Source organism: Acanthaster planci, linkage group LG09 (assembly GCF_054643075.1).
Source record: "Acanthaster planci isolate LZ-2023a linkage group LG09, COTS_SCS, whole genome shotgun sequence".
Taxonomy (NCBI): Eukaryota; Metazoa; Echinodermata; class Asteroidea; order Valvatida; family Acanthasteridae; genus Acanthaster; species Acanthaster planci.
The window spans coordinates 17,831,199-17,846,864 of NC_141785.1; the positions used below are offsets into that span (position 1 = coordinate 17,831,199).

Genomic DNA, 15,666 nt, shown 5'->3' on the forward strand with positions numbered 1-15,666 from the left:
AATTTCTCATCCAACCGGTTCTTAATCATATCGCTTTACGTCAGACAAATTTCACCAGAGAATGCGATCCCGGGCATGATACACTCCCGCGCCGGGGATATTTAGTAAAACAAGGTGGCAATTTCTTTGTTGGTTGGTTGAGACGGTGGTGAGCGCTCGGGCCCTGGCACGTGACGGCGGTGGAAGACAGATTTACCTACTCGAGCTGAAATGATAGATTTGTTTGTCGCAGGCCGGTGGTAAGATGAGCAACCCTCGTTTGCGGGAGAGCGATGATCACAGATTTGTTTCATTTTTTGGTGTCCACGCTCTGCAAGTATCTTTCTTGCCATCTCTGTGGACGCCCGACTTTTTTTTTTGTTTTTTCCAAGTGAAGGTAATGGTTGAACACGAGTAGGCCTGTGATTGCATCCCATCAACCCCTTTGAGTGACTAGCCAGTCCGTACTAAAGCCTCTCGTGGCACGTCGTCGCGTTGCACCGACTGACGGGACTCAGATCGCCCGACGAGGGAGGTTTTGTCACCTTGACGTGCGGAGCCTGCCAAATTGACAGCGTGGCGAAGGACACGGAGGCTAGCCAGAAATAACAATTAATTTGGCCGGGTGGAGTGTGTGTTGTCCCTCTGAATGAGTGCGTGCTTCAACCACCCGCTGCTCCTGCAGGGACTGTCGAGGATCTGGTTTGGACTGAATCGTGAAATGATGCGGTCACATGTGGGTATGTATGTGTCGCTGTGTCATGAAAAGTTCAGAATAAGTGACTGAATGAGTACCAGAAAGCTGACCACTAGCTAGACTGGTAGGATATGGTATATGCAGCTCTCCTGATGAAAAAACAAACTTGTTGGGGAAGTGTGTCATTGAGATACATTTATGTTTACAAACTCGGTGGACGTCATGCTTTACATGATAAGTGTTTGTCACTGCATTTTTTGCCTACTAAGTATCATTCATTTGCAACCGCATCAGCTCACTTCTTCTGAAGATAGAGACAGTCACACTTTGTCAAGGGCATATCCAGATCCAAATTTTCCAACAGAGCACAACTTTTCTTCGAGGGGTGAGGCAAAGAATTCAGATCTTTCAAATGTTCGCCTTTTCGGGGAGGGTGGCTGAGGCTACATTTTTGGGGCTTTGTACCATGCTTTTGGAAGTAAGAGAAGTGAAAAGAGTCCCCCTTCCCCATCACTTGTCTCTCAATTTTTTGACAAAAAAAAAATTTGGGGAGAGGGGCTTTTTGGGGGCATTGCCCCCATGCCCCCTAGATCTGCCCTTTGTATTTTGTTGCCATCTGTATAAGGAAACTACCACACGTAAGTGCACTGCTTCGGAATGTGCTTGGTAGACAGCATGCAAATTAGGGGGGTTAAATGCGTTTCTTTGATCGTGGGGTTTGTACAGAGAGAGTTGTTGTGTGGTGCTCGAGAGGAAAGAAAAATCAATTGATTGGAAAATCAAGAAACTGACAACAAATGTATTCTGTCTGTTAAATAATCTGACTCCAGTTTCTTGATGTACATGTAGTAGTCTTGTGATACTGTTGCTGCGTCTGTTCTGTTGTGCTTTTCATGTACCAGTGGTTGTGTATGCGCTGCCTTGTTCATTTGTTGATGCTCTGTAATTTTTTGTGGAACTGTCCAGAGAAATGGAATGTAGAGTGATTATTCGAATGTCTTAAGTTGAGCAGAGCACATTGTTGTGGGAGCGTGCCCTGTTGGAAACCTATCTATGCTTTAATGTTTGATCTTTTAGCAAGGAATGTGTAGCCTTCATCACATTGTCTTTGAGGTACATGTACATCTAGTAACAGGCTGTTGGGGAAAAGTTTAGGTATTAAGTAGTAGAGTGCATGAAGTGAAATACTGTCGTTTGTACCAAATATTAGTGTTATCCGTAAGAGTCAGTTCTGTCACAAGAAAGTATTGGTAAGCTAGTTTAGTTTTCAAACAACATGTGCCTAAAATAAAGCATGTATTCGGGACCAGCAGCATGTGCATGCGAGGTCTGTGCTCTAAGCACGGCAATGTGCCGACGGGCAAGTACATGTACATGTATGCTTTCTTCTCAAATGCCCTTCTGTTTTCTTTTCGAAACACCAAACTGGCTCATTGTTCATGTTCATCACTATTATTGTCAAAGCCTGGTTCCTGTCACATACTGGTACATGTACATGCACGGTGACTATTCACTTAGTTACATGTACTTCATTGTCCAACTCGCGTAGCCCGTGCTTTGCAGAGGAGTCACTGGTGTCCCCAGTTGGGAAACCTTGTATGAACACACGGCACCGGCCCCTCCACGGCAGGAAGAGTTTATTTCTTTACTGTTTGTTGGCTGTACATGTATGTCATTATACCGGTATGTTGACACATTTCTATCAGTTCACCACTCGTCAACAAAAACAAAAGATGATGTTACACAGACGACTGTGATTGGTTAAATCAATGCTAGTACCTGCACTTGTGCATATCTAGCATTTTATAGCCCGTGGTTCAGATGTTCAGTTGGTTGGTACGACCACAAATTGGTGTAGCTGATGGGCCTGATCAAATAATCTTTGCAGTCACCCCATATATGAACAATATATGATCTTTCTTTACAGTCTGTTGATAATTTCACGTTTAGACAGTGGTATTTTCTGTCTCATTTACGCTGGTGGAAGATTGTTTCAAAAGGGAAGCAAATTTGCAGATTTCAAATAAACAGGATTGACTGAAAGCACAGTGTGATGAAGTGATTGTGGTGATTTGACTGATCATCGTGCTCAGTATATATTCCCAACATTCCACTGCAAGAAATGGCAAGTGAGGTTGTTCATTCCACACTTCAAAAAACAAATTGATAATATGTTTTTGTCGGCACAGAATAGGCCGTCTGGCCATGATGATACGTTACTCTTTAGCTGTGGATTATTTATTAAAGTGGTAACTTAAATTACAGTTGCCTCACAAACTGTACCAAGTAGCACTGGTTGATAAAGATTCAAGTTGGCCTTTTTATGTTGGTTCCTTTTCAGGATCCTTTTTATTTGTCCAAGTGTTGATGTTTTCCTGCCCCATTTTCCTTTTTGTCGACCATCTTTTCTGCAGGTGGTACATTTTGGCCAACCTTTCTCTAACCTCTGTCCATATTGTACATGTAGTACTTAAAGGTTATGGCAGGTCACATCAACCTGTCGGCATTTCCATATCAGTCTTTTTTCTCTCCGTTCCTTGGATGCAAAGTGCTTTGCCGTTAAATGTCTGAAAAATGGCATTTTCACAGCTGTGCTCCAGAAACCAATCCATTTCGTTGTGTTTTGAACCAGTATTTGGATAGTTTTCTTTTTCTTGTGCTGTAAGAAAATTATTCTGAGAGTGGACGGCCACATGCACGAGATAAGGTTACGGTGACATGGTGTAACTAGTATTTATTCATGTGGCAGTCCATCTAATCCCTGTACGCAACTTGTGGTCTCAACGTCTACAAATCTCTATTGATGAATTGCATACAACTTTGGGATGGAGTAAATTGTGCAATCTCATGAAAGAATGCCTTCGAAATGTTGAGTCTGTTGCTAGAAAGGTGCATTGAAAGCACTGTTTTGTCTACGGTTACATATATTTGTATGAAGCAAATTCAACTGCAATGCATCGTTCGTTTTCCAAAGTGATTGGTGACAGAATAACAGCTTTTCAAATTCCAAGTTTTCAGTGGACGAATCAGTAATATATTTTCTCTTTCTTTATAAATGCAGATGACAGTACTATAAACCTAGAAGCCAAAGATATGGACCTGTCCAAAACCAAAGTGACCAATGCATCCACAGTGGCCAGACCACCTGGCCTCTTGGATGACTTCCGGAAGTGCATCGCTGGCTATGATGACACTGATGTGCTGAAGGAGGAGAGTGTCCCCTTTGGTCTGCTTGAGGCCAAGTATCCGAGGGGAACGGGACAAGATGTGGGACCGGCCACGCGGAAGCGTAAACACGAGAAGGAGGAAGGCTTCCGGGAAGTGACACGCTACAACATCTTAGATGGTACCATCTCGCACCACACGGAGCTGAGCGGCCTGAAAGCGGCCTTGCTGCGGCAAGATGCGCAGGCCACGCCCTCGGATAGCAATGTCCTCAGAGCGCTCCTCCAGCAGTCTGGCTCCTTGGTCAGGCCTCGAACTCCTGATGTCGACAGCGTCTCAGCGGGGAGCCCCAGCCAGGACCCGGAGTCCCCTGAGAAGTTCTACCCGTGCAAAGTGTGCAAGAAGAACTACGTCAGCAAGTCGAGTTTGCGGAAGCACTTTTGCATGCCGGGCGTGGGGCCCAGCAATGCCCCCGGCGTGCCTTCTCAGCAGCTCAACGAGGATGAGATGAGTCCCAGCACAGCGATACATGCCAAGGACGAACAGTATATGATGAATGGCTCTGTGGGATCACCAGCGCTCCTCACACCAGTTCCATCACCCTACGACGATGCAGATAAAGGAGATGATATGGCCGAAGATGGTTCCCTGACTCCTGGGGAGTTAGCCATTGATACTGAATATGGGAAGAGAATCGAGGAAGATGCCATGGGACCCATCTACTCATGTCCCTTGTGTAGTATGACATTTAGGTAAGTCCAATCAATAAAAAGAGACAGAAAATATCAACAATTACTTAAATTTAGAAATAAATTTAAAATCTATAAGTTCAAAAAGGCAAAAAATAAAAGGCCAAAAAAAAAGAAAAGTGACCCTAATTTGAAAAGATTATTTAATGTATGTGTACTGTATAATGTATATATCCATGAAAGCATGCCCATACCTGCCTTTTGCAAATATTTAAAGATTGCAAGCGTGTTCTGCAGCGGAAAGTCCTGCCATATTGTTGCCTTCAAACCTGTAAACCTTCCCTTTACTTTCATCCCTAAATGCTGTGCTCTTGATGATGTACCACACAGATAAGGGTCATGGCTGTTTTTATTTTCCAGAGATAACATGTAAATTAAACTGATGCCATTTTAGAAGTGGGTGTTTTGCATTGATTTTAGAAGAACTTGATAGGAGGCAAGATGCTTTATTCAGTCAAATTTTAATCAGTGACTTATCAATCAGTTTGCAGTTCAAATACATGATGTAATAAGAGGCAAATCAAGTAAAATTTTAGAAATTGTGTACAAGTTACTCGTCACATTTAGTTCTACTTTTGATATTTTCCCAAGGCAAGAGATGAAACTGAGACGAAAGTGTTTATCATGTAAATTGATTGATGACTGTGTCCATGTATATTGTCTTTCAGGCATACCAGTCAGTTAATGCGTCATCGTCGCACTCACACCAACGAACGTCCCTTTGAGTGTGTAGACTGCCATCAAGCCTTCCGACGTAAGTGCCATCTCAAACGCCACTGGCAGCGCATCCACAGTGGTGAGAAGCCCTTCAAGTGCGCCATCTGCGGCAAAGCATTCAGCGACCGGGACCACCAGCGCCAGCACGAGACCATCCATGGCCCCGAGACCTACCCATGTTTCCACTGTCGCTGCGTCTTTCCCTCTGAGACGTACCTCATCCAGCACCTGTCTGAGAACCCCGACTGCAAAGCGGCATTCGCCCGGGACGGCGAGGCCCCGCCCAAGCGCACACGGGGCAAGCACAAGGGCATGATGACGTCTTACAAGTGTGGCCTATGCTTTGAGCAGTTCAAGAAGCTGCGGCAGATCCAGACACACCAGCGGGTGCGCCACCACGACGTCTTCGAGAAGAAGTACAAGTGCAACCTCTGCGGGAAGGGGTTTGACCTCATCTCGGACTTGACACACCACCGGAACAATCATGCAGTCCGGAGCAAGCTGGACGTGGACAAGAACGGAGACACTGGCTACCGCCCCCAGCCGCATCACCATCACCACCACCATCATCACCAGCCCTCCTCAGCTGCAACAACGTCCAAAGCTGTGCAGAACAAGGCCGAGCTCCTGCAGATGTTGCAGCAGCTGGAGAGACGCATCCAGCAGCAGCAACAGCAGGTCAAGAAGATCGAGAGCCAACAGGAAGAGATCGAGAACGAGGATAGTGACGGAGAACAGGCCAACGCTGAGCCTCAAAACCCTCACAGCCAAATCCGCTACATCTTGGAAACATCCCGCTTGGGTGAGGGCCAGTATGGCCGCATCGACGGCGAGGGTGCCGTTTACCAAAATGGTCATAGCGAGGCCCGGGCCACCGCCCCAGTCTCCCCGAGGTCGGAGGCGGGAGCCATGGATCTCTCTCTCAGTCGAAATGCCTTAGAAGGAGGGGAGGACCACCACAGTCCGCACGGCAGAGCCTCCACTTCCGCCGCAGACAGTATCCCCAAGCCTTCCTCCACCCTGCTGGACCTCATGACCAACAACCGCCACAAGTGCGAACAGTGCGGCATCTCCTTCCTCCTGTACTCGGAGTTCCGGGCTCACCGGAAGCGGCACGAGAGAGCCCGGGTGGCCATAAAGCAGGAGCCCATGGAGACATCCGAGTACCTGGACAGCAACCCGGACGCCGACAAGAGCTTGTGCCGAGACTGCTGCAATCAGAACGACCCCACCAGCTCTTCCCTGTCTACCAGCACGAGCCCTCCCCATTCTCACATCAGTAATTCTGCAAGGTGCTTCCATCACCAACAACGTAACACAGTAGCCAAGACTCAGGAGGCCAATGGTCAAGAACTACACTACCCCCGCACCAGAAGCAGATCAAGGTAAGTCACCTGTTTTTTTTTATATTTCAAAGTTTGTTGAAAATGAAAGACGTGAGGATTAACCACTTCCTGCTGGGTGGAATATTTGAAAATGCGGGATGAGTTCCGGGGCAATTTTCAAGATTTACCATGTTCAAAAATCTTCAAGAATTCATAACTTTATTTACTGGACGTTTTCACCCACACGAATGACAGTGTGGTGGCTACCCCGGTACTCTAATCTGACGGGTAACATCCATTGACGCCCGAGTATTGCAGCCAGGCCTGCTGCCCAGTAAAGAGAGCCCAGATTGTACGGTGTTACGTATTTTTCTTTGTTCTCGCAATTGGTCCTGAATGGCAGTGGCATCTTTTCAAATGTGGCTGGTTTAGTGTACAGCTTCCCTCACCGCTGGAGCGCTTTTGTCCACACTGCCAATCTGCTGGCACTGAATGCCACAAACAGTGGTATACTGTTTCAAAACAATGACGAATTACCTCCGCTAATACCAGCTGAAAAATGATGGTAATTCCCTGCAGCAGGCCTTCTGTTCTGAGTACGGTCTTTTGTTACAAGGCCTAGCTCCTTTGTCTGATTTCGGGCAGCCTAGCTATGCATACAGACCCAAGGAGTCCGGTACCAGAAACCCCGGCACCAAGTGGTTAAAAGCCATTTTTAAAAGTTTATCATTCTTGAGGGACCTTTTATTGAACTTGGGGAACACTCCCGACTGTCAAACCTCCAGAACTTTTAACATCCCAAGATTTATTGGAAATATTTATTCACACATGTATGTACAAGATATCAAATTGTGTGTATTGAGGGAGTACTTTTGCTACAATAATTTGCTGTTCTTAAGTCTCTCAAATTTGCTGAACAATTTCAAACCGTGTGGAAGTGCGATCATGAAATGTCACTCAAGTCTGAAGGAAGTTTTATTGCGGTTCATTTTGATTCCCAGTGGAGAGGCTTATTCTCAACATACCTAAGTTTCTCTGCGGCAATACTCGAGATCTCTTTGTATCACTTCTATACACGGCTCTGCATTCCCAGGTCATGTGACATGATGCCCTTGTCGGATCAAAGCCGCGATCAAGAAAATAAGGCCCGAGCCGCCCAGTCGCCGAGCCACGACCGAGTGCTATCCTGTGAACAGTGTCTGCTCCTCAAGAAACAGCTCGTCAAGGTTCGTAGACCCCACCCAGCCCATGCTTTGTCAACAACGTATGTGAGATTCTTATCAGGAGTTGCCAGTGGCTTACAGTCCCTTTGCCATCCTTAAAAGAAGATTCATGATGGGCACTGATGTACATGTAGCTTTGCTTGGGCGTCTTATCCTAAACGGCACCTTGGGAGTGAGTTTAAGACTGAAGATGTGAGGCCCACTGAAATTAAAGTGATGCACCGGATTCTTTGAAATTTATCGCAAGTCTCAGGGGTGCACCTTACTGAAGTATTAACCATACATGTGCTTCAGGCTCATTCCCAACATTTTATTCACATGTTGCCACCGTACCTGTGTTCAGACTTTTCCTGTATACCTGAAATTTCACACAAAAAGTCTTAGCCCATTTATCGCCCTGGCAGCCCCCGAATAACACTTTAGAAAATGCCGTTACACCAACTCCAAATCTCGGGAAATTGTTTTTGTTTATTTTTTCACAATTTTAGGGACAATACAAATACAGGTCTTCAGTGTGGACAGCAAAACTGAAATATTTTTCTGAATATAGCAATCTTTCAACAAGTTTGTCCATCCATTCAAGAATTGTCAAACCTCCCCCCAAAGAAAGCTGAAAGTACAGTGTATCATTTCCAAAGTAAGGATGCTTTCAAGAAAAAAAAAAAAAATTGGCAACATGGCTCTGGGGTGGGGGTCCTGCCCCTCCCTTGCTGCCTTTACCCTACTGTAGACAATGGTATTGGGGGGGGTGTTACACAGTTTTATAAGTATATTTAGCCCCTTCCCGTAGCTGCCCTTGTGGAGAAAGGCAGGGATCTTCTGTGACTCTGCTGACTTGCTGGCATATGGCATGTTTTTCAGGAACGGAACGACAAGAAGGCCATGCGGATAGAGATCGAGCGGCTTCGTGAGGCATTGGTGAGTTTTGCCGAGGCCGCAGCCAATCATGCATCGCCGCTGCGAAGCAGCAGCGAGCTGATGGCGCTTTTCAGTAAACACATCGAGAGAAACATGGACGAGAGGGAAATTGTGTAAGAAGAATGAGGCTTCCATGGACACCCTCCCTCCCTTAAAAAGACAAGAAACGATTCCAAAACAGCGTTACTGCTGATTTACAAGAGGAAAGCAATTTTTTTAGGAAACCTTTGCTGTGCTCTGATCACGGTTTTTGGATAGCAGCAAATAAATTTTGCTGTAGTAGTGGGTATTGCAATGTAGCATTTTTAGGAAGTTAAAAGGAACAAACTGGAGTATTTTGCAAGAAATAAGTAACGAGGTACTCTGTATTAATGTGGGCCGCCAGCAACCCATGCCATGATTTGTACTATACTTGTTTTGAAAATACATGTACCAGTAATTGTTGGAAATCTGTGGTTGCTAAGGATGGTCGCCATTGTGAGCATGGCATGATGGGATAGGTGCAAGATTATTTCTTGTCAAATACACTTTTATATATATTGCCTAAACAACAAGTTTATATCAAGAAAGTATACTATAGAAAGTAGCTATAAAGCCGTACAATTTTTTTAAATAAGAAAAATTCCATAATGGATTTTTTTCCATTATTTAGTACTGATATAAAAAAGTTGAAAGAAATATTTTTGAAATACAAAGAATTTTTTAAAAAGTATTAAACTATAAATATGTTGCATTTAGTTAGCAAGTACACAACTAACATGCATTCTTTAGTACAAAAAAATGCAAGTTTTTGTAAGAGTCTCTTTTTATGTTAGTGAAGTAGTGAATGCAGATAATATTGTACCAAAGAAGTTCAAAATACACGACTCAAAATAGTTAAGGACCGCTTTTTATTTTGCCATTTGACTTTTCCCTAAAACTGTCCATTTTGATAAATGTGCATTCGATGTTTTGAAACATTTCTTAAATTTTTTACTCCAATGAGACCACCATCTAGACAAACACAAGAGTGAATGAACTAGACTCCACTCATTGCTTGGAAAAAAAATTACAAGTTAAGAAAAAAGGGGTCCTCAACTTTTTTGGAGTTGTATGCTGTCAGATTTGTGCTTATGTACCAGAGTGTTTAGAGGTGTCATTTAGCTTGACTAGAGGTCAAAACTTTGTCCTTCGGTTCACCTTTAATACATGCGAGTCACTGATTAACCACTTGCTGCCGGGGTGGTTTGAAAAATGTAGTGCGCACAAACGGGACATTTTCAAGATTTTCAGTGTTCAAAATTCTTCAAAAATTCATCATTTCATTTAATGGATGTTTACACCCACACGAATGACTGTCTGGTGGTACTCTAATCTGACAACATCTATTGATGCCCGAGTATTTCAGCCAGGCCTGCAGCCTTGTAAAAAGAGCCCAGATTGTGCGGTGTTATGTAACTTTCTTTTGTTCACCAACCTGGCACAGTGCGCTGCTGACCTCTTTTCAATAGGGACCAGATTAGCTAACAAGTGGTATTGTGTAGCTTATCACTGCGGTGGTGGAATGCTTTTTTTTCGGTGGTAATCCGCTTGCGCTAAATCCCCCAAACCCTGGTATACTGGTTCAAAACAAGGCTGGATTATCTCCACTATTGAGAGTGAAAAAACGTTGGTAATTGCCCAGTAGCCTGGTCTTTTGTTACAAGTACAGTCATTTATTACAAGGCCCAATACCCTTTGTCTGATTTCAGAGACCCCGGCCACACATATAAAGCATACATGCCCAGTACCGAAAACCCCGGCGGCAAGCTAGTGGTTAAAATGGAGAAGGTTTTAGATTTTCTCTCTCTTTTTTTGTTTTGTTTTGAGAAAGGCTTGAAGAAAAAGAAGTGCTATTGCCCTAACTTTTGTGCACAAGGTTTTTCCCCAAAAGTGCCCTTTGTAATTGACAATGATGCCATCATAATATGTATAGTTATCGGAATTTTAATTGTTTTTGCCTTTTTGAGAGATAATTTTCCAGCTTTGGGTTAGTTGTTATGACTTACAAAGACAAGTCACATTAGTAGATCCTGAGAAATCTGTAGGTTGTCAAACATTTGGAAGTGAAAATTTTCCACAGTGGGAAGAATATGAGAAGATGTTTCTGTGAAGACTATGGAATACCACACGCCCGCTACAATCTTAGATCAACTTCCTAATAGTCTCAACGCATGCCCTGTGAGTTGTGTTGCTTGTCAGTGCATGGTGTCAAAGGTCATCAGGTCATAGGGTACTTTCATGACATTCTCAGCAAAAGCCCCGTGACGGGTGTGGTTGACAACTTGATAAAATTTCCTCTGAGAGGTCTGCAAAGATTGATGCGGTGGTACGTAGAGTCAACGTGCCAGCCTTCTGATTCGACCTTGCATCCTGCACAGGGGGATATAATCCATTGGGGTACTTTTCCAATTTTAAAAAGCGGAGGTACAACTAATTTTAGAACTAAAGAACAACGTCCGGCATTTCCGCGCATTCTTACCCTGATCTGTGAGTTCTAAGTAGAGCATATTATATATTCAGTCCAGTACTTTTACTTTAGAAATCTACCATTCTCCTGTTACTTTTATAAAAACAACATGAACTTGGGTTAAAGAAATGTCTGTATGTAGAAATGTGTACTGCCAGGCCATTATAACTCTTGCTACATGTACAGTACTTTGCTAGAGTACTCTGGTTTTATAGACAGTTGAAAAGTTCCAACAGTTGATACAAAAATCTGCTAAAAATGAACTGTTTTAAAGATTGAAATAATATTCAGTGATTGACTGCTGATTTGAAAAAGAGGATGTGGACTTCTCTGAGGTCAGCTTTAGCCAATAATTGGAGAGCTCAAGAACTTCTGTTGACAGATTTAAATTTTGATATTTAAGACCAGTAGTCAATGCCAAATGACACCAGTTACTGATTGAACAGTTATTATTAATTAATTAATTGAACAGAAGGATTGTAAAATGGATTGTGTCCTGTTACAAAGAAAACAGACTGAGAGTCAATTTATTGACAGAGGAGGAGCTTTACTCATTTTTAGTTGCTGAGGTCAGCCATTGATTGAGGTCATTAAGTTATCAACATCAGTGAGTTATCTGTAAGGTTGGATGAAATTATTGTTGATTATTGATTACTGATGGATTTGGCTATTGATTAGATGTATCAATTGGCATGACTCAATAACAATTGAATCACTATTTTGCCAACCCAGATCAGGGTTTTTTTTTGCATGTAATGGTTGGCCATTGATTGATAGCCTGCCATTATACGGATTGAGTCAAACATTTATATCAGTTTTCTTGTCATCACAACATAATTTCCAGAATCCGGACACCGTTCATTCCTGGAACACTGTTCACATTCAGTAAAGCCTTTGAAGGTCACCTGTGTTATCCAGGGACAAAAAGGGGTTAAGTGTACTACTGTAGCATGTTTAAAAAGAAACTATTTCAGCATATTGAATGCCACCAATGTAGCACACCGCAACTTCATATATCCCCTCGCTGATATCAAAACAAAGGGAGAAAGTTGAACACCTTTCACAAGTTGACAAAATTGTGGAACCGAAATAGAAGACATAGCTGAGGGAAGTTCTGATCATTGTTTGCAATCTGGGTTGTGAGAACTTGCTTGTTGTGATTGTTCCAGTTCACTTATTTATGTTTTTGTTTTGTTTTTTATTCAAGAGAGAAGAGCTAGAAATAGTTTATTATAGAGTGTGAGATGGTTGCTTAGAATTCTGAAATAAGGCTGTGTACATACCTACCAAGAAACCTCTTGTAAATGCAGAAAGTTTACACGTGTACTCAACAAACAACAAGAAACAGGTCAGATATCGGTTAAACCATGTACATGATCAAATATCAGGGGACAACGTCATCAAGGGTTCCGCCTCAGTCTTTTTGATTGCTGTTAGTGGAAAGTCTACCTGCATTTTTGCATAGCCATTTGCCACCCCCCCCCTTGTTTTTTCAGCCTTAGGTCCCACCTCTTTCTCATCACTTGAGAAGGGCTTGGGTTTTGGGTGTTACGTTTTGACATGGTTCTCAAGTGAATGGACAATAGCACTTCCCTTGCTAGGGTTATTGGAGGAATGCAGCACCAGGTTTTATAACATGTTCTCTGCCTAGCAGAAAGGCATAATTGTTAGCCATCTGGTGCATTGTCAATTATGTCAAACAAAAATTGCCCTTCTGCTGGGCACACCACAGAATGATAGGACTGATTCTTTTCTCAACTAAATCTGAACTCCAGTGTAACTCGTACTCATAGTTGGCCTGTTTGTAAGTTTTAAGAATGCAGCAAATTTAGGGTTGCTCGTTGACTTAAACTGTTTATTTGAAAAAGTGCATTTCCATTTCTTATTTTTTTTTGTACTAAGCCTTTAATATTGAATTGAAATAGCCACTTTTAGGTACTATTACAAAGCTATAATTACTTGTACATAGACAAATTTATATATTGCAAAGGTACATGTAGTGAAATGTTCTTAAGGAGATTTGAAAGGAAAGGAGTATTTGTAGATTTATTCTTTTGTTCTTTGTTGTGATTTTTGGAGCAAACATGGCAAATTCCGTAAGTGAGAATAATTTTGTTTATTTTTCCACTATTGTAACATCTCCGTGACTTATAAAGAGAGTTTAGTGCTAATTTTTAGTGGAATCTGTTTAATCTGTCAACTCTGTGTTTTGACCTGATTTTTGACGGTCACATTTCTTGAAATTGCAAAGATTATACACTTAACATAAAAGCATGTTGCCATACGTAAAGTTAGTCCTTAACATAAATGTTGTTCAATTTATTTTTGTGGTTTTTCTTTTCATGTATTTGGAACAGAACAAAAGAAATCAAGCAAAAAACTGGGAGGTGTACTTTTTCAACTCCAGGGGGCAGCAGACAGCTTCGGGTATTTCCCACTGCTCTAAGACAAAGATAATTTTACTTGGCAAATTTCATGACCTCATCAGCAGACCTTTGAAATTTGAATATGGTAACTACATTTGTTGGCCATGTTAAGAGTGTCCATAGATATTTGCTAATTGGCAAACATTCTGACTGTAATTGCTGCACTGAGCAGAACTCAGCAGGGGACCAGTCACAAGCACAATTCTTGATATGACGTTTTAGCTGGGCACCTATTTTTGCCAAGCCGAATCAATGTTTAGGCAATGTCTGTCATCAGCAGCTTCAGGAAATTAGTCCCTTATTACAGAAAGGTGGGGGAAAGCAAAATTAGGAATGTAAATTCTGTCCTCTGGAAAGTGGCGAAAACTGAATTGTCTGCTTCCTCCAGATGCCAAAATTGTCATCTATACTCATTTTTTTAATCATTTTTCATTGGATGTGTTTCTATGTTTTTCATCGTGTTTTTTTTTGTTTTTTTATTTTGTAAAAAAAGAAAAAACAAAAGTAAAAAGTAAATCATAGAGCCAAAGAATGAAAAGGCAATAACTATGTTCCCAATTTTCATTGAGTTTTTTTTAGGTCGTTGACATGATGACTTGTCTTTTGATGATGAAAGCTGTGTACAGGACTTTTTGCAGTGTCTACATGGATTCAATATGAGTCACAGCTGGCCTGTGGTTGACACTGTGCTTACGGCTTCTGAGTAACTCCTGACATTGAGCAACTCGGCTTGAATACTATGTTTGGTCCAGTTTGATTTCTCAGACTGGTTTGACTGCGCCAAATTTGGAGACCTGATGTTGGCGTGCATGTTTTGACACTTCAGCTCATTAAACATTGTCACTCAAGTTTTCAAACTGTTTTTCATTTCACACTCTAATAATCATTCCTAATTCTAGTGGCAAGTGCCCGTTCATTTTGCCTTAAGCCCCACCCCTAGGCAGCAGAAGTTCTATTTTGCTGCCACAGAAGAAATGAGGAACATCCATTCTGTAGAAATTACTACAAATACTTCTTTTTTTTGGTATATTTTCAGTCAAATATATCTATAGATATTAAGGTACTCCTTTTTGATAACTTATTTATGTACTGTAATAGCTGATGAGGCATTTAAATGAAGTGCTGACTGGTACCCTGTGAGGTTGGGGCCAGGGTGAAATGCAAGGTCAGCTCTTAGCCATTGTGATAATGTACTATGAATGAGTTTAGTATTATGATCGTAAAGTTGGTTTGAGAATAAAAAAAAGAGGAGAGATCACGAGCTGGCATTTGACTGTTGGTTGGGTGTGTGTGGGGGGGGGTTGGTTCACTAGAAATGGAGAACTCTTTCTGGAAGCGGCATTGTAGTTGCCCCAGAATTGACAACCTGAAACCACCCACTGTCCTTTCCACCTGTCATGCGTGGGCGACTAAACAGCAGGTCCCCCTTTCACAAGTTTCCAATTCCCCACCCCTGGTTCACTAAAGGAAAACGAGTCAGTTGTGCAGAAAAAGTTTGCTTTGTTGAATAAGTAACCAACTTGAAAGACTGCAAAATTGAGATACAAAGGTATTTGCATGTGTGTGAAAAGTTATACCTTTTCAAATCAAAACAGGTTTCCCCCCATATTCCCAAATTTTTCTGTAAACTTGTGCCTCCCACTGCCTTTGGGACAAATGAGTCAAACTGAGTCAAAAAAGCTTGGTAGTTGGATAGAACTATTTGAGCCATGAAGAACCTTTTTCAGTTGTTAGTGCTCATTGACAACTAACAGGTTGAATGGAGCACTGTGTGCCCTTTGTAAAGCAACATTTGATTTGTTGAAATGCAAAACCAAGTTCATTTGTAATCACTGCATTTTTTTAACCCCATTTGCGACTAGTTTCTATACAGGTCATGTTAAAAAGTCAAATGTTTTAACCTGCAGTCCAAGAGTGGATTATCGCATCCAAGAGGCTAAAATGCAAGAAACTTAAACGAACGAACCTATTTTGACAAG

General features: G+C 42.3%; 1 protein-coding gene across 8 annotated transcripts in view; it reads left to right on the forward strand.

The window, feature by feature from the left end:
• LOC110976669 (uncharacterized) overlaps nt 1-14,948 on the forward strand; it is a 44,263-nt gene extending 29,315 nt beyond the window's left edge. For 5 of the 8 annotated variants that reach the window (XM_087140945.1, XM_087140943.1, XM_022230156.2 and 2 more), the window contains 4 exons: nt 3,738-4,593; nt 5,259-6,692; nt 7,726-7,858; nt 8,717-14,948. In XM_087140945.1, coding sequence (XP_086997071.1) covers nt 3,770-4,593; nt 5,259-6,692; nt 7,726-7,858; nt 8,717-8,890 — 2,565 coding nt within the window. In that variant the 5' untranslated portion in view covers nt 3,738-3,769 and the 3' untranslated portion in view covers nt 8,891-14,948. Of the gene's footprint in view, nt 1-371; nt 720-758; nt 2,360-3,737; nt 4,594-5,258; nt 6,693-7,725; nt 7,859-8,716 lie in introns of those variants that run through there. The other 3 variants (XM_022230152.2, XM_022230153.2, XM_087140942.1) reach the window with 3 other exon arrangements.
• Nucleotides 14,949-15,666: the final 718 nt, after the last annotated feature.